Source organism: Sphaerodactylus townsendi, linkage group LG12 (assembly GCF_021028975.2).
Source record: "Sphaerodactylus townsendi isolate TG3544 linkage group LG12, MPM_Stown_v2.3, whole genome shotgun sequence".
In the NCBI taxonomy this organism is placed as follows: Eukaryota; Metazoa; Chordata; class Lepidosauria; order Squamata; family Sphaerodactylidae; genus Sphaerodactylus; species Sphaerodactylus townsendi.
The window spans coordinates 49,152,157-49,171,539 of NC_059436.1; the positions used below are offsets into that span (position 1 = coordinate 49,152,157).

The 19,383-nt window shown below is 47.2% G+C and overlaps 1 protein-coding gene across 1 annotated transcript in view; it reads right to left on the reverse strand.

The window, feature by feature from the left end:
* Positions 1-19,383, reverse strand: part of LOC125441552 (adenylate kinase 8-like) — a 117,152-nt gene that overhangs the window by 77,388 nt on the left and 20,381 nt on the right. Inside the window, exons 3-4 of the mRNA XM_048512160.1 lie at positions 10,052-10,101; positions 6,060-6,173 (exon numbers count right to left, since the gene is read on the reverse strand). Coding sequence (XP_048368117.1) covers positions 6,060-6,173; positions 10,052-10,101 — 164 coding nt within the window. The remainder of the gene's footprint in view (positions 1-6,059; positions 6,174-10,051; positions 10,102-19,383) is intronic.

Here is a 19,383-nt window from a genome sequence, read left to right on the forward strand (position 1 = left end):
CCGGGACGGGCCGCAGGGACGACACTGCGCTGGCCCTTGCTGAGAACGAATGCACTTGGGCCATGGCTGCCACGCGCGCCGGTGCACTCTCCTGCTAGACTGCTTCAAGCTCTCATGACTACTGCTGAGAGGAGGGGCGTGAACGAAGGCCAAAATCACGCGGGCAAAATCACTCAATGAGTAACCCCCTCCCGGCACACACAAATAATTAGTAACCCACTCTCGGGAACCTGTGAGAACCTGCTGGATCCCACCTCTGGGTGTACTCTAATCTGGAGGAACTGGGTTTGATTCCCAGCTCTGCCGCCTGAGCTGTGGAGGCTTATCTGGGGAATTCAGATTAGGCTGTGCACTCCAAGACACGCCAGTTGGGTGACCTTGGGCTGGTCACGGTTCTTCTGAACTCTCTCAGCCCCACCTACCTCACAGGGTGTTTGTTGTGAGGGGGGAAGGGAAGGGAGTTTGTAAGCCCCTGTGAGTCTCCTACAGGAGAGAAAGTGAGGATATAAATCCAACTCTTCTTCTTCTTCTTCTTCTTCTGTTCCACGCTCAGACAAGGGCTGACCACACCAAGGGTGGCACGTGAGGCATTTCAAACTGTTGTCTTTGGGAGGCCAACTAAGGCAACATTCTGAATGACAGTTGGGCTGCAAGGGTCGTGGGGATTGGTTTTCCCAAGGTACTGCATCAAGCCCTACTGGAGCACCACAGATATTGCAAGTCCCAAAAGGCATTTGCAGTCCCCAACTGGACTAAAGACCATCAAAGCACCATGCTTTCCCTGTCACAACCCCATCCCTGGAGCTGCTGTCTCAGGTGAGTCTTGGAGATTTCCTGGAATTATGCCTGAACTCCTCTTCCTGAACTTCAGATTTCCACCTGGTGGGCTCACATCGAAACCAAGGTATTTTCCTTGGGTTTTACTTTGGACCAGCTTCATATGCTCTCCCCCAATGAGATCCTTCACCATAAGAACATAAGAACATAAGAACTAGCCTGCTGGATCAGACCAGAGTCCATCTAGTCCAGCTCTCTGCTACTCGCAGTGGCCCACCAGGTGCCTTTGGGAGCTCACGTGCAGGATGTGAAAGCAAGGGCCTTCTGCTGCTGCTGCTGCTCCTGAGCACCTGGCCTGCTAAGGCATTTGCAATCTCAGATCAAGGAGGATCAAGATTGGTAGCCAGAGATCGACTTCTCCTCCATAAATCTGTCCAGGCCCTTTTTAAAGTTGAGCGATTATTTGATCAGGAATATCAATCATTAATGGGTAAAGCGAGAAGTCTGTGTTTACCCCTTCATTTTGACGTTATACTTGGGAAATGTCAGATCGCCGATTATTTTCATATGCTTTCTGACCGTAAAGTGAGATGGGTGATTCCCCAGGGCAAGAACCAACACGTTCCCCCTCACCTGACCTCTAGAGAGGTTTGTGAAATCTGCACATCAGAAGCGTGCCTGCACTTACTGCCGAACTCTCGAGGAGTCGCTTGAGCACGCCCTGTTTGTTTGCCCGAAATGTATCAGATTTAGACCCAACTTTTTCCTTCTGGCCCCCACTTTGGCAGGCCCCTGTTCTCTTAATTCTAAACTGAACTACCGGTACCTCTTGAATAACCAGGATTCTGTGATACTGGAAATGGTGGCCAAGTTTCTGACTAACGCTATGAATTAATCCCTTGGGGTTTTTTCCCCCTTTGTTTTCCTGTTTATATTACATCCATGGATGCTGGATATGTGTGTGTGTGTGTGTGTGTGTGTGTAGATAGATAGATAGATAGATAGATAGATAGACAGACAGACAGACAGACAGACAGACAGACAGACAGACAGACAGACAGACAGACAGACAGACAGACAGACAGATATATATATATATATATATATATATATATATATATATATATATATATATATATATATATATATATATATATATATATGTTTGTTTGTTTGTTTGTTTGTTTGTTCTACTTATATACTGCCCTCCCCTGAGGGGCTCAGATATAGATATAGATATAGATATAGATATAGATATAGATATAGATATAGATATAGATAGATAGATAGATAGATAGATAGATAGATAGATAGATAGATAGATAGATAGATAGATAGATAGATAGATATAGATATAGATATATAGATATATATATTTATTTATTTATTTATTTATTTATTTATTTATTTCAGCTACTTCATTTTGTTTGTTTCCACTCTGTTGATTTTCTATTTTGATGCCTAATAAAGGTTGCTGATCTGACTGAACTCCAGATAACTGAGAAAATGGCTACTGGGTGGGGGGAGGAGGAGGGGGGACTCAGTGGCATTTTACATTATACCTCACCCCCCCCCCACTCCCCCAGGCTCCACCCCCAAACCTTCAGGAATTTCCAAACCCTACCAATCCCCACTCGGTTCTTTCCAAATACTAAGCCTGGCTGAACCTTTGGTTCACCCAGAGGCATAGCTCCAAGGGGGCGGAGAAGGCGCAACGCATCAGGTGCATGGCGAGGGCATTCCGGGGTGGGGCGGTTCTGGGGCAGGACAGGGGCAGAGGACGCATCAGTGCACTGGGCGCTTTTCCCCCTTGGTACGCCTCTGGGTTCACCCCAAAGACTCCTGTACGGGTGCCAACCTCCCTAGCAGGAGACCAAAGGACCCCTTCACCTCTCACTTTTTAACTAAAAGCAGCCGCTTCTCCAACAAACCCCTCCCGAAGCCAAAGGCGAGCACAGCCCAGCAAGGCTCCCGTCGCACCCAGACACTCCGCCGGATTCTCGCCCTACCTCCTTGACTTTCACGTCTCGCCCCATAATAATCCAGGAAAACCCTACAGGGCCCCCTTGAAAGCGCCGCTGATTAGCCTGAAATATGCTAATAATGAGAGTAATTAAACCAAAGGGGATTTTCGTGGCTCTCCCCTTATTATTTCCCCCCCTCCAGATTAATTGTGTTTCTCCCATGCAATTAAAATAAAAAACCATCGTTGACAGCAAAATTTAGGGATATTTCTCTTCTTTTTCAACAAAAGAGGGAGGGAGAGAGGGGGAGAGAGAGAGAGAGAGACTTTCACATGTTTCTGTTCTTGGGGGTTTGAGTTTATTGTCGGCAGCCTGAATCTTAGGAACCTTGAAGCTGTCAAAGCCTGAACTGCTGCCAGCGCGGCCAGTGGGTGGCCCTCCTCACAAGTTTATTGATCCCTTTCCTGGTGGGTAGAAAGCGCTTTAACTTTGGGACTGAATTCTTGAACACGCACACACACACACACACACACACACACGAGGCTGCTTTATACTGAGCCAGACCGCCAGTCTCTGAAACTCAGCATTATCGACACGTGCTGGCAACAGCACTCCGCGGTCCCAGGGAGAGGTCTTTCATGTCACCTCCTACCTGTCCTTTTAAACAGGAGGCGCCGGGGACTGAACCGGGGGCCTTCTGCATGTAAAGCAGAGGCTCTTCCACTGAGCGACAGCCCCTCGTGGGTTCTTGCTTGCCCAGGACTTGTTGGTGGTCTTGGTCATGACCAGAAGCGTAGCTGGGCCATGCTGCGCCTGGTGCACACTCTGTGTTGTCTGCCCCCCCCCCTCTGCAGCACGCTGACCCCTCTGCCCCGCCCCGCCCCCCACACACTTACCTTAATGAAACAGGGTAGGTTGGAGAAGCAGCCTGTTCCCTTCAGGCTGAAAACGACCTGGGGGAACTACATTTCCCAGGAGACCTTGGGGCTCGCAAGGTCTCCTGGGAAGTGTAGTTCCCACCAGGCTGTTTTCAGCCTGAAGGGAATAGGCCGCTTCTCCAGCCTGCCCTGTTTCATTAAGGTAAGTGTCGTGGGGGGGGGACCGTGCGGAGTGATATCCCCCCAAGGTGTGTGTCCGGTGCAATGCGCACCCCCCATCCCCTGGTAGCTCCACCTCTGGTCATGACTCTGGGCCTTTGGCAGTGGTGGCGAACCTATAGCACGGGTGCCAGAGGTGGCACTCAGAGCCCTCTTTGTGGGCACGCAAGCTGTCGCCCCACTTTGGGCACTCGGCAGTGGCATAGTGCCAAGGGGGAGAGGGGTGTGCGACGTACTGGGTGCGCGCCCCTGCGGGCAGAGGTGGGATCCAACCAGTTCTCACCACTTCTCTAGAAGTGGTTACTAATTTTTTCTGAGTGCCGAGAAGGGGTTACTAAAGCAACCTCCCTGCCCAATAGGGACTGGAAGTGCGTGTGTGTGACGGTGCCACTGTTTGAATCCCACCACCATTGGAACCTGTTATTAAAATTTTTGGATCCCACCACTGCCTGCGGGGGTGTAGCAAGGATGTTCCAGGGGTGGGGGTGTTTTGGGACATTCTGGGGGCATTCCAGGGCAGGCCGGTGGCGTGGAAGGGGAACAGGGCGCATGCGTGCCCCAGGTGCAGTTTCCGCCCCCGGCACTCAGTCACTAAAAGGTTCGCCATCACTGACATAAGGCAGCTTCCTATGACTTACCTCGTTCCCCTTTGCATGAGGCCCAGGAAAGAAACTGTGAAGGTGGGCAGCAGCCTTTTCCCTTCACCACCTTTTTGGTGCGTCTGACTGCCGAGATCCTCCAGAGACCAGAGCTGCTATTAGATCTCAGCTCCTTGGCTCCAAGAATGCTTGATCCACTCAAGTCACAGACAAAACTTTAACATACATTGGGAAGAGCCAGTTGTGTGGGCGCTGCGGATCCCGTGACACCTTTTCTGGCACCCACAAAGTCTTTTTAGGAAGTGGCCAGGGCTACCTATCTATCCCTCTCCAGGATCGGGTCTGTCCACTCTGTAAAAACCAAGTGGAGACTCTTGCTCACATTATACTTGACTGTCCGAGATATGTGGGTATTAGGAATTTCTCTCCTGGGCGGGTCTTAGACAAACCTGAAGGAGACTCTGACAACTCTGTTGTGGAGCTTTTGTTAAATAACACAGAGGCCATGCTCTTGGGAAAAGTAGCAAAATTTCTTTTACAAGTGACAGAACTTTCTAAGTAACGTCCAATGCTAGATACAGTTTATCCGTCTGTGTTTTGAATGTACTTTGGATTTGTACTTCAGAAATGCCTGTAACGCTCTGGAGCCTATTTTAATATGCCTAATAAAGGTTGTTGTATTGAAGTGGCCAGGGCGAGTTGGGCCTCTGCCCAGCAAACCTTCTAGTTGACTATCAGAAATCTGAATGGCTATGAAGCTTTTTTTAAAAAAAATCTTGCTTTGGTAGCAACTGCCACCCCAACACAATGGTCTTCTCCGGCCCCTTCTGTGCCTGCGGAATGATGCACTTTCAATCCACTGCCACAACTGTTTGCAAGTGGATTTTGCTATTTCGCACAGCAAAATCCAGCTGCAAAGTGCATTCAAAGCGGATTGAAAGTTATAAACCGAACAATGAAATGAAATGAGATGATTCTGCATGTTACTGAAGTTAAGCTGGGGCAATCGTTTTGTGACTGGTCGTGCCTCTTGCGGCAGCCATTCTTTGCTGCTGCGCCCATCATGCTAGGTCAGGATTCCAAATCTGCCTGCTGGCTCAAAAAGGTTGGGGACCCCCGTCCTAAAGCCTGAACGCATTTGTTTTTCTTGTTCGACTCTCATTTCCTTCCACCACCTTAATGTGTGATTGGGGGGGGGGGGGAGGTGGTACTACTTACCTGAGCCAATGTACACCCTCCTACGACTCACCTGATTATTTTTAATAACTCCCTCCCTTTAGAGTAAATTGAGAACCATGAATGAAAATACTCAGAGTTTACCATTGACACAGACTCTGGATACAGTGCAATTTCTTTCCCACTCACGGTGCAATCCTATGCAGAGTTACTGCTGTCTAAGCCTACAGGAATGAATGGGTTTCGACTGGAGTAACTCTCCATAGGACTGCACTGTCAGACAGCCCATCACGGCTCATTCGCGAGCCGGCGTTCAATCTGCCACCGATCCAAGTGGATTCTGGTAATTGGGTTGCCCGTCCTGCCTCTGCAGAAAAACACGGGCAATGCGGCCATTTATCTTCCCCTTCCATGCGGAGATGGCCCCTTTCCAGCTGCTCACACACCTGTTGGCTCTTCCGATACTCCTGAATTTTGAAAGACAGAAGCGACTTTAGATTGGTCGACAAAGTCTCCTGAGAGATCCGTGGGGTCATCAGTTGCTTACAGAGCCACATTGCCTGGAGGGGAAAAGAGAGGGGGGAAGAAAGGAGTGAGAAAGGGCTGCTTCTCGGCAAAAGAAATAAAATGCGTTTCAAGAAAATAAAAGGACACCGGCATTTTCAGACTTCTCTGTCTGAACCTGCCAACTGCAGCAGTTAGCATAAAGTGAAAGCACCATTTTTAATAGGGAGTGGAAACAGCAGACACGTTATCAGTGAATTAAAACAGTGCTGAAACTCAAAACAGTGTGGATCTGGGTCCAGGCACTCCGGATCTGGGCAATTATTTTTTCCATGGGGCCGCATAAGAAACAGAAAATATTGTGGAGGGCCGGGCCAAAAGGCTGAACTCAATTCTGCATAATATTTATTGTATTTCTTTATATAAAAAAGCAGTAAATAGCATTGTTTTGACAAGCGGGCAAGACTAGTATATGTTAAAGTTATGCAATGAAAAAGTTAGGTTGCCTTCCAAAAAATGTAATTTATTCACACAAATTTCTCAAAACAATGGTAGACAAAATGTTAACATTTTTTACTATTTGTGACTCATATGGGCCAGTCAGGGTCATCCGGTGGGCCGCATGTGGCCCGCGGGCCGTATAATGCCCAGATCTGTTTTAATCTATGCTAAAATCCAAACTAGACGCTATATGTGATTTCCTTGCTCAGTGATGGTGAACCTATGGCACGGGTGCCAGAGGTGGCACTCAGAGCCCTCTCTGTGGGCACGCACAGAGTTCATCATGTGGGGGGGAAATCGCTGGGCCGCTGGGCTCAATTATTAGATTAAACCTGAGACCTAGTTTTGGGGAAGCAGTGTAGGTAACCCTGTCAAGTGCTGTTAAACCCCACTGATTTTCACATAAATAACTAAAGCGCAATCCTTTACCTGGGAGTAAGCTCGGTTGCTTGCTTCTGAGTAAACCCTCCTAGGGTCATGATTCACCCGTTCGAAGAGTTGCACGGTTGCTTCAAAGCAAAGCCAACAACTACCACCAAGCTTACTCCCAAGTAACGCGCGCCTTGCAGCCAACTGTTTTTTCTAAACAAAAACCTCAGTATTCAGGTTAAATTGCCGTGTTGGCACCTTGCGATAAATAAGTGGGTTTTGGGTTGCAATTTGGGCACTCAGTCTCAAAAAGGTTCGCCATCACTGTCCTAGCTCATTGTCGTGCTGAAGAACTGTGCAGCTTGCCTTAAAATTGATATGTTGAGCTGCAGAGCACAAGCAGGGGCTTCTGGCTTTCCTCCTGCATAATATTCACGAGTCAAAATCCCTATGGATCCTGTTTGGCCCTTTCTCTGGGCCTGTGGTGGTTCAGACAAAGCACAAAACCACTGTTTGTATAACCAGGATTCAGTTCTCAGATGGTCATTCACATCCTAGTTTGCCTCAGCATGGTATAATGCCATATGGTCGACCCTTCAAAGCAGCCATTTTCTCCAGGGAACTTGATCTTGATTATCTGAGCGGTGAACTCTAATATGGAGAACCAGGTTTGATTCCCCATTGCTCCATATGAAGCCTGCTGGGTGACCCTAGGCTAGTCACAGTTGTCTCTGAACTCTCTGAGCCTCACCTACCCCACAAGGTGTCTGTTGTGAGGGGGTATGGAAAGGAGATTGAAAGTCGCTTTAAGACTCCTCATGGCAGAGAAAAAGTGGAAAATAAAAACCAACTCTTCTTCTTCAAGACTGGAGAATCATAATCTTTATTACAGTCACAGACCAGTATAAACCAGAAGAAGAAGAAGAAGAAGAAGAAGAAGAAGAAGAAGAAGAAGAAGAAGAGGAGGAGGAGGAGGAGGAGGAGGAGGAGGAGGAGGAGGAGGAGGTGGTGGTGGTGGTGGTGGTGGTGGTGGTGGTGGTGGTGGTGGAGGAGGAGTTTGGATTTATATCCCCCTTTCTCTCCTGCAGGAGACTCAAAGGGGCTTACAATCTTCTTTCCCTTCCCCCCTTACAACAAACACCCTGTCAGGTAGGTGGGGCTGAGAGAGCTCCGAGAAGCTGTGACTAGCCCAAGGTCACCCAGCTGGCGTGTGTGGGAGTGTACAGGCTAATCTGAATTCCCCAGATAAGCCTCCACAGCTCAGGCGACAGAGTGGGGAATCAAACCCGGTTCCTCCAGATTAGATACACGAGCTCTTAACCTCCAACGCCACTGCATACACAATTATAGCATACACAATTAAGAGAAAGCAAAAGGCTAAAAGCTAAAAAAAAGAATAGGCACCAGGATACAATGAAATTAGCAGATAAAGTTCTATAACCACCTTTCAAATCTAAGCCTATTTTATGGCACAGACCATCCTCCGACATATTTCAAGTGCTGCTGCACAGAACCTAGCAACATTGTATGTTGTATCAGAATTGGTATCTGTGAGCAGCATAAAAGTATAAAACTGCCCTGTGTGCCCTGGTTTTCTACATAGCAGCGGGAAAATAAGGCTGGAACGTATATTTTTTTAGTACTGACACTGGAGAAGCACATGTTCTATCAAGCTCCTGATCTGTAAATGGTCTCAATACTGGAGTGACATGGTCCCAACAACCCACTCCAGTCATGTTGGCTGGTAGTCAGTGATGGGATCCAAAAATTTTAGTAACAGGTTCCCATGGTGGTGGGATTCAAACTGTGGCGTAGCGCCAATGGGGCTGGGTGGGGCACGACAGGGGTGTGGCCAGGCATTCTGGGGACGGGGCATTCCTGGGCAGGGCTGTGGCAAGGACGCAGCTGCTGCGCCGGTCCTTGGGCGGGAAACGAATCCACGCAGGCGCAGGCTGCCACGCACGCCGGTGCACCTCCTGCTAGACTGCTTCAAGTTCTGTGCGCTACTGCTGAGAGGAGGGGTGTAACTAAGGCAAAAATCACGTGGCAAAATCACCGATTAGTAACCCCCTCTTGGCACACACAAATAATTAGTAACCTACTCTCGGGAACCTGCGAGAACCTGCTGGATCCTACCTCTGCTGGTAGTAATATAAGAGGTCCCTAATGGTCAAGTAGGCACATTTGGGAATGGGTGGGCCTTAAGGTATGTTGGTCCCAAACCATGCAGGACTTTAAAGGTCAATGCCAGCATCTTAAAATGGCTCTGGAAACTGGTTGAGAGCTGTAGACAGGCCTGGACTGGGGTTACATGGTCCTGACAACCCACTTCAGACAACATTCTTGCCTAGACAGTTGGTCCACTTGCAGTTTCCTGATAGTCTTCAAGAGCAGCCTCACACACAGTGCGCCACAGTTAAGTATCTAAACATTACAAGAGTATGTACTGCAATCAAAGGTGTAGCTGGGCCATACTACGCCCGGTGTGCACTCTGCGTTTTCCGCCCCCACCCACCCCACACACTTACCTTAGCTCAGCCTGAAAGTGCAGGCTGGAAAAAGCGGCCTGTTCACTTGAGGCTGAAAACGGCCTGGTGGGAACTACACTTCCCAGGAGACCTTGGGGCTTGCAAGGTCTCCTGGGAAGTGTAGTTCCCACCAGGCTGTTTTCAGCCTCAAGTGAACAGGTCGCTTTTTCAGCCTCCACTTTCAGGCTGAACTGAGGTAAGTGGGGGGGGGGGGAGAGACGATTTTATGCCCCCCAGGTGCATGCCCAATGCAATGTGTACCCCCCACCCCCTGGTAGCTCTGACTGCAGTGGCAAGATCTTTCCTTCTCAGGAAAGGCCACAGACGACTCACTGGTGAAAGTTGGTGGAAGATGCCCGTGGCCACTTCTGCTGATGGGATGAGCCAAGACATTTCAGGCTGAAATGTTTTGATCCCCTGCCCCCCACATATCTGACAGACTGCTGAGTATTTCTCTACCTTTTAATAAGGGCCCTTTCATATCCATATTAGGTAACAGAAATCATTCCACAAACGGTAAACAAAAATGCACTTACAATTGTTGTTTTCCCAGAGGCAGGGGGACCCAGTATGGCAATCTTTGGAACTGTAGATTAAATAAGAAAACACAAGAATATCAAGATGCCACAGTTGTAAAGAAGGCTTGAGATTTCAAATTGAACATTATGGTGAGTTTGGAGGCTATTTCCTTCCTAATACAGTTCTTTGATCTTGGTCATATCTCAGCATGAAAACCTTCAGTTTGGCCTAAGAGCAATTGAAAAACAAACAGACAAATAGACAAACAGAAGGAGAAGGCAAGCACATGTACATATAAGCTGATTTTCATGCGAGACTGAAACCTTAGGGTTTTGTTTTGTTTGCAATACGCACTATTTGTTTGTGTACAGGGGAAGCAGATGGCAAAGAAACATGTGCTCCTGGGTAGAATTAAGTCTGGTGCAGACAGGCACATTATTATTATTATTATTATTATTATTATTATTATTATTATTATTATTATTATTATTATTATTATTATTATTATGGTTGTTGTTGTTGTTGTCAATTAAATTTAATAAACCGCCTACCCCCAAAGGGCTCTGGGCAGTGTACAGTAAAACCAATCAACACAAAACAAACATAAGTGGCGTAGCAGGTTAAGAGCTCGTGTATCTAATCTGGAGGAACCGGGTTTGATTCCCCGCTCTGCCGCCTGAGCTGTGGAGGCTTCTCTGGGGAATTTAGATTAGCCTGTGCACTCCCACACACACCAGCTGGTGACCTTGGGCTAGTCACAGCTTCTTGGAGCTCTCTCAGCCCCACCTACCTCACAGGGTGTTTGTTGTGAGGGGGGAAGGGAAAGGAGACTGTAAGCCCCTTTGAGTCTCCTGCAGGAGAGAAAGGGGGGATATAAATCCAAACTCCTCTTCTTCTTCTTCAATCCAATAAATACATTAAAATCCAACAACAGTTCCATAAAAACAATTTAGCAGCATCTGAGAAATCCCTCTGCGGGAGGGGACCAGCAATATGCTGGTTAGATGATACGTGGGGGCTCAGTCTTCACCCTGGCAGACAGACATGACCTGGCAGAGAAGACATGACAGACAGAAACACATCTTACCGTGACCTGCCTCTAAAGATGCCAGCCACAGATGCAGGCAAAACGTTACCAGCAAAAACTACCAGGCCACGGCCACACAGCCCAGAACACCCTCAACAGTCAAAGTTTCTACAATATGGTGACCTACGTTTATTCCTGATGCTGAATGTCCATTAGGCAGAATTCACCCCTAGCAGCCAAACCCAAAATAAATAAGTGAACAGAAACCCTGTATCTCAGGACAGTTTGCTTCATGGTAAAGGTAAAAGTAGTCACCCAGGGGTGTAACGAGGCAAACTGTAGCCCTGGGCAAAACCTGAGTTGGATGCCCCCCCCCCCCCCATGGTCGGCCACTCCACCATGACCAATTTTTTTTTTTGCACCAGGACATTGGTGCATGCAGGGGGTGCATTTTTAGACATATCAGCACTGAAATTTCAGCATATCATCAGGAGACTGTCCTGATGCTACCCCCCACGTTTGGTGAGGTTTGGTTCAAGGAGTCTAAAGTTATGGACTTCCAAAGGGGGTGCCCCATCCCCCATTGTTTCCAATGGGAGCTAATCCCCAAATTGCGTGCCCTATGCAGCCCTTTGTCTGGAGTTAGGTCAAAACTCCTTGGAATCAACCGCTTGGCTGAGGGCTTTTAGATTCTGGCTGCAAATTCATTTTCTCTCGGACTGCAATTCCCTGGTCCACCGTCTGCTCTCTGACACCCATTCCAACCCCTGGTTTCCCATAATTGAAGAAAAAATGGCCTCTTTTGGACTGTCAGTGGATTCACTTTGCCCTTTGTCCTATTCAGGAGCTTATAGAAAATTAAAAGGTCAACTATTGGATAGAGAGTTCTTTACCCTAATCACTGCAGCCAAGAAAACATGCTCCCCCCTGTATTTTTCTCTCCCATTTGAATGGGGCCACTTGGCACACTACCTGTATTGTTTAATAAACCCTGCTCAAAGGAGAGCCATAATGCTTGCCAGGTTTAATGTTATGCCTTCTGCCTTGTTACATGGCAGATTTAATAAGCAAGAAAAGGCAAGAAAAGAAAAGATTGTGCTCGTGTAATGGTGACTCAGTTGAATCTCTGGCCCACCAATTACTACACTGTCTCAGATTCAAGGAAATCAGATCCAAGTATGGGAATCTTACTCCTTTACATTTACCCAATCTCCCCGATTTAATTAGATTACACTACTTGTTGGACAATCCTGATCCTTCTCTCTGTATGATAGTGGCAGACTTTCTCCTGGAATTTACTAAACACCAGTAGATTTCCTTAGACCTAACATTTATTTCCTGTATTGTATATGCTTTTTAATCCATTTTTATTATTGTTGTACTGTTGTCTATGCCAATAAAGGCTTGCAATGGGAGCTAATAGGAGATGGGGGCTACAGTTTTGAGGGTCCATAACTTTGACCCCCCTGAACCAAACTGCACCAAACCTGGGGGGTATCATCAGGGCAGTCTCCTGATGAGACCCTGAAAGTTTTGATACTGTGACTTCAGAAATGTCCCCCCCCCCCACCTGCAACCCCCATTGACAGCAATACAGAAAACTCAATGCAGAACAAAGATTCTTGGGCAAATTTCTGGAATGCTCCTGAAGGGGGCGCATTTTTGGATGTATCAGCACCAAAATGTCCCCATCCCACATTCTTTGCTAAGGCGATGGGGGCTACCCTTTTGAGGGTCCATAACTTTGGACCCCCTGAACCAAAATGCACCAAACCTTGGGGGTGTCATCAGGACAGTCTCCAGATGATACCCTGAAATTTTGGTGCTGATACGTCCAATGTTTTAAAGAAATAACAAACAAATAAGTGGTCTATACAGTCTGGAGATCAGTTGTAATCAGAGGTGGGATCCAACCAGTTCTCACCACTTCTCTAGAAGTGGTTACTAATTTTTTCTGTGTGCCGAGAAGGGGTTACTAAAGCAACCTCCCTGCCCAATAGGGACTGGAGGGGCGTGCGTGTGTGCGGCGGCGCCACTGTTTGAATCCCACCACCATCGGAACCTGTTATTAAAATTTTTGGATCCCACCGCTGGTTGTAATTCTCTCAGATCCCCGGCTCCTAGCCAGATTGGAGCAAACTGGATTTCTTTTGTCAGCCACTGAGTTCTAGGGAAGACGGTTATAATTCAGGGCACCGTTGAGAGGAAGGGAATCTAGATCTTCCAACTGTGGAAGCACCAAGGGCAGGTCTAGCAGCCAACTCCCGGCAAGAGAGAAAGCAATAACTGCCCCGGCCTCACCCTGCAGGACATGGGAATGCCATGTATTTCTGGGCCAGGCTGTACTGCACCCGAGGAGGGGGGGCGGGTCTGTGCAACATATAGGGCCCTGGTATTCTACTTAGAAGCCCACCCATTGCCCGGACAGATATCTCGCTTGTTAGGAAAGGCAAGGCATCAACTTCTCTTTCCTCTCACGTCTTCTTGACTTGAGACTCGCTACCTCCTGGGCAGAGCTGGAAAGATGAGACATCCTGTACATTTTCGAGGTTGCTTTTGGAGCAGATGGTAAAACTTTTTCTCGGCCACTAGAGAAAAACAAGTTACTCCGTGTTTTCCACCGCCCTTTTGTCTGCTGCCCTCCTCTCCCCCTGGTCAGCATTAATATCCAATTCTCCCTGCTCTTGTTCTTTCTTGTGCGTGTCTGGTTGTCTGCTACTGACCTCCTTTTGGTTCAGGAGCAAGATTAAAGGAACGGGGAATCGTAAAGAGAGGGGGAGAGGGAGGACTGCATTCCAGACTCCGTTCCCCTTGGCGCGCGCGCGTGTGTGTGTCCCCACATCTTCTCCGTTACAGGGACGTGGGCTGGTTTTCAATTCGGTCTTCCGTCTTGAGCGCGACTGATGTTTTAATGTTTAAAATATGGGATAAGGCTCTTGCCACCCTCGATCCGCAGCCTATCCAGCACAGGTTACCAGAGAATGGTTTCATTAAGGGAGGTTTAATTTAAGGGGGAACAGAACTACAACAACAACAACAAAAAGGACGGGAATGGCAGCCAAATGCTTGCGGGAGAGTTGCCACGTAGGCAGAAGGGCAAGCCACGCTCTGATGTTTGATGTTTCGGGCCACGGGAAATTGATTGCTTCTCAACAGCGGGGATATCCCGGACCCAGGATTTATACACTAGAACAGTGATTCCCGACCAGGGTTCCGTGGTACCCTGGGGTGCCGTGAGCATGTCCCCGGGGCACCGCAGCAACTCTACCAGCCCCCCAAACTTTTGCGGTGTCTTCCGCTGGTGCCAGCAAGGACATGGAGCTGGCCCAGGGGACAGAACCTACCGCAAGGTCCGCAGCCACTTCCCGCCCCACAGTGCTTCCCTTCACCCTGGGAAGAGAAGGTGGTGGGGGGGGTAGGGGTTGCAAGCAGGGGCACTGGGAGGGGAAGATGGGGCGTGGTGGCAGGCAGGGGCACTGGGAAGGGAAAGTGGGGGGGGATGGCAGGGGTACTGTGAGATATGAAGAGTGAGGTCAAGGGTACCGTGATGTCGAAAATGTTGGGAAACACTGCGCTAGAACTACGGGTACAACCAGGTACTTTCCAGAGGTCTGAGCGCTGGCACACACCTGGCTTGGGAAATTCCTGGAGAGTTGGAGGTGGAGATGACAAGACAGTGTTACCGCGAATTGCCAGGTAACAATAAGTGATTTCAGCTCAGCAACTTAATGAGGTGCAGGAAGCCGGCGTTTCTTCAAAGCAGGAAGGATTTTATTGCAAGTGATCTCTTGGCACAGCTCAGCAGAAAGGAACCCCACATGGCTGTGCCTCAGCCCCTTTATACATTTCCCAGAAAAGGGGTGTAGGGCAGTCCCACCCCCACAGTGCAAAACCCAGGAAGGGGGCAGTCTCCTTCCATCTAATACAGAGAAAATATAACACCAAAGGGAGAAAACAATCTCTTTGCACATGCTGATGAGATCAAATCCCAGAAGCAAAAGCCTGCACCTCCCTTGCCTTTGAGGTGGTTCCTTGGGAGTGTTAGACAAAGACAAGTTTAAATGAACCAATGAATTCTTGGATCCTGAAAGTAAGGATGTGAACAGTCCAATGAGCTTCTGGATCCTGAGAGTAAAACTTCAAACAGTCCAATAGCAAAACAGGGTGACATCTTCCAAGGCTGGGTGACCCTTGGATGCTGGCAACAGATTCGATTAGCAAATCCAAAGAGGGTCGTTGTTCTTGTCAAAGGGTCGGCTGGGCGTTGGTCTAAGCAGCATTCCAGAGTCAACTTCCTTGTTACTTAATATCAGACCTTAACTGGCTATTGCTTCTATTCTCAGACACAAATTTCAAAAATAACATTTCTAACTTAAACATTAGGAAAACCTTAAAGGATAAACACACATACTTATACTTATAGGCAGGACTGTACATCTACCTACTGGCAGGACTCGCTTAAAACTAATAGAACCTTATTAAACTAAAATCCTAAACTACAGGCATAAACTTAACTAAGAGGAGCGTTTACAACATCCTAGAATGACACAAACACAAGGGAAATCATATAGCATTGGCACAAACATACATATGCGTTCTCTGTGAACCTTATGGAGGCTTCTGAACCACACAAGTCTCCGTGTCCAGGCAGGGAGCCAGTGTAGCCAGGCAACCTGACTTCAGGAAAATATTTTGTTTATTTTCCCATCGGTAACAACAGTTTCAGGAGGGGCATCATCAGCAGGATATAATGCCATACACTCCACCTCCAAAGCAGCAATTTCCTCCGGGAGCATGGTGTTTGTAGCCTGGAGATGTAATTCCAGGAGATCTCCAGGCCATTCAGGGAAGCTGGCAACCCGACTGACACCACAAAGGTTTATTTTTGGACTGTGGGGCAGGGACAGTGGCCAGCATACCTTTAGGGGGGACAAATTGCCCAGGCAGGCAGCAGGGTGGGAGGGGGGAAATGAGGGCCTATGGGGGCTTAGAGGTGAGCAGAATAAAGGAGGAGGCCCTTGAAACCTAGAACCAGCCCTCCTGTGGAAGAATAAAACTTTTATGAACTGAATGTTGTTCACCAGGTGTTAGTGTGTTTTATTGTATAATCTCAATGACTATTTTATACTATGCATATGAATTGTGTTTTATATATTTAACTTTTTTTTGTTATAATTTGTATTTTATCTTTTTCGTCCTATCGTGATGGCTTACAGCCATATGCAAAAGGATAAACTACTAGCAATTATCATAGAATCATAGAGTTGGAAGAGACCCCAAGGGCCATCAAGTCCAACCCCCTGGAATACAGGAACGCACAACCAAAGCACTCCCGACATATGTTCATCCAGCCTCTGTTTAAAAACCTCCAAAGGAGGAGACTCCACAACTCTCTGAGGTAGTGAACTCCACGGTCTAACAGCCCTGACAGTCAGGTAGTTCTTCCTTATGTTTAGGTAGAATCTCTTTTCCTGCACCTTGAGTCCATTACTCCATATCCTAGTCCCATGGTGGTAAACCTTTGGCATTCCAGATGTTATGGACTACAATTCCCATCAGCCCCTGCCAGCATGGCCAATTGGCCAGCATGGCCAGTTCTGCACCACTGTCCTAGTCTCTGAGGCAGCAGAAAACAAGCTTGCTCCCTCTACGACATGGTATCCCTTCAAACATTTAAACATGGCTATCATGTCCCCCCTTAACCTTCGCTTCTCCAGACTAAACATCCCCAGCTCCCTAAGCCTCTCTTCGTAGGCCATGGACTCCAGACCTTTTACCATTCTGGTTGCCCTCCTCTGAACCCGCTCCAGCCGGTAAATATCCTTCTTGAATTGCAGTGCCCAGAACTGCACCCAATATTCCAGGTGAGGTCTAACCAATGCAGAATAGAGAGGTACAATTACATCCCTTGATCTTGACACTATGCTCTTATTGATACAGCCCCAAAATCACATTGGTTTTCTCGGTCACCGCATCACACTGCTGACTCATGTTTAGTTTATGGTCTACTAAGACACTCAGATCCCTTTCGCACGTAGTGTTGTCAAGCCAGGTGTCACCCATCCTATATCTGTGCATTTCATTTTTGCTGCCTAAGTGTAGTATCTTACATTTATCTCTGTCGAAATTAATTTTGTTTGTTTGGGCCCAGCTCTCTAATCTGTCCAGGTCATTTAGGGTATTAAAAAATATATATAAACCTTTAATGGCATAATTAAAACAGCAGCAATATACCAGAAAAATGGCGACCTCAGTGTAATGATACAATCTCCAGTACAGTTATAACCGTTTGCTGATGACAGAGCACAAAAAGTTAGCCAGCGCTTCCAATACACTTGCAGAACCACAATCCAACATCGTTACCACAATTGATAGATTAATATTATCAATGGGGGGTTTTAACCACGGGTTTAGATATTTATTCCTGGCTAAACTGTGTAACGGGCAGTGTAATATCACGTGTTGGATTGATTCTTCGTAAGCTGAACTGCAGGGACAAAATCTTTCATTAAAAGGCACTTTCTGTATTCTGCCCTGAGTGGTAGCTGAAGGGAGAATATTGCACCTGGCAAGGGTCAGGGCTCGTCGCAATTTGGGTTCTAAGACCAAATGGAAATACTTGGCCATGGTATAGGGTTTTAATGGTATACCCAAGTGCAAGGGAGAGCAGCGTTTATTAGCCTGCTGCATCAGGTGACTATACCGAGATCATACAATCTCTTTTTGATAGTCAGCTTTAGCTCATTGGCATTCATTAAAACCAATGCATCCAAGGATAGACCCATTTCATGGATTTTCGCCTCAACAAAGGACCACCACTCGGTTTTGGCTATGAAAGAAAGAGCCTGGTAGGTAAAGCTTTTGTGACAGTTGTTAAAGCACAATCGTATCCAGAATTGGAAGGTCATGCACCATGCTCTTGTATGGAGTAGATGTTGGCCCACCTCCAAACAGACCGCAGCATATGGGACTGAGTGAGGTAAGCCGAGTATACTATAGAGAAAGCATGACTGAACTCTTTCCATATCGCAGCTCCATGCTTGTATCCACAGTGGGATTCCGTATAGTAATTGCATGGTGATTTTAGCATTAAATGCCTTAATGGCTGCAGGTACAAATTCATGACCTTTGGTGCGAAAATAGCGGCTAATGGCCTTGCAACTAAGTTTGCTTGATTCAATGGCCAATTTCCTTTGGGTAACCCAAGAGGAGTTATAATTAAAATGGAGACCCAGGTATTTAAAATGTTTGACCTGTTCAAGCTGATTTAGGGTATTTGCTACTGTATTAAACTGCTATCAAAGTTCTGAAGCTTCAGAACTCGCATTGCTTGTTTTCGACTATGACTGCCAGTACAATAAAGAACTGTTAAAAGGTTACTTTTACCTGGACTTTCCAAGTTCGTTACAATTGTCTGTTCCTGCATGGCAGGGAGTTGGACTTGCTGGCCCTTGGGGTCTCTTCCAACTCTATGATTCTATGATTCCTTGCCGAACCATGCTACAAAATTTGTGGCGCTTCTGCTACTGCTTCTTCCATGGCCCCAGTCTAGCTGCCTCTTATAGCAAGTGGTTCTGAGATTACTTCCACCAGCTCTTTTAATATTCTGGGATGTAGTTCATCAGGCCCTGGAGATTTGGAATCATTTAAAGTAGCCAGGTATTCCAGCATTACCCCTTTATTTATTTTGTGCTGAATTTATCCTACTGTATCTTCTGTTTCATTTTCTCCTGGATGAGCACCGTTTTCCTTTTTTCGGAAAAGACTTGAGGCAAAGAATATTATGGGGCACCTTGTCAAAAGCTTTACTAAAAGCAACGTATGCTACGTCCACAGCATTCCCTTGGTCTACCGAGCTCGTCACTTTATCAAAATATTAGCTGCCTCTCCTAATTTGGTGTCACCTGCAAATTTGATTAGCATGCCCTCTATTCCATCATCCAAGTCGTCGATAAAAATATTGAATAGCACTGGGCCCAGGACAGAACCCTGTGGCACCCCACTAGTCACTTCTTTCCAAGAGGAAGATGAGCACCCTTTGAGTTTGATCAGTCAACCGATTACAAATCAATCTGATACCGTTTCCCCGAATATAAGACATCCCCAGAAAATAAGACGTAGCCGAGGTTTTGCTGAAGTGCGAAATAGAAGGCATCCCCCGAAAGTAAGACGTAGCAAAGTTTTTGTTTGGAAGCCTGCCCGACGAATAGAACACAGAAAAATAAGACATCCCCTGAAAATAGGACGTAGTAGAGGTTTTGCCGAAGTGCGAAATATAAGGCATCCCCCGAAAGTCAGACGTAGCAAAGTTTTTGTTTGGAA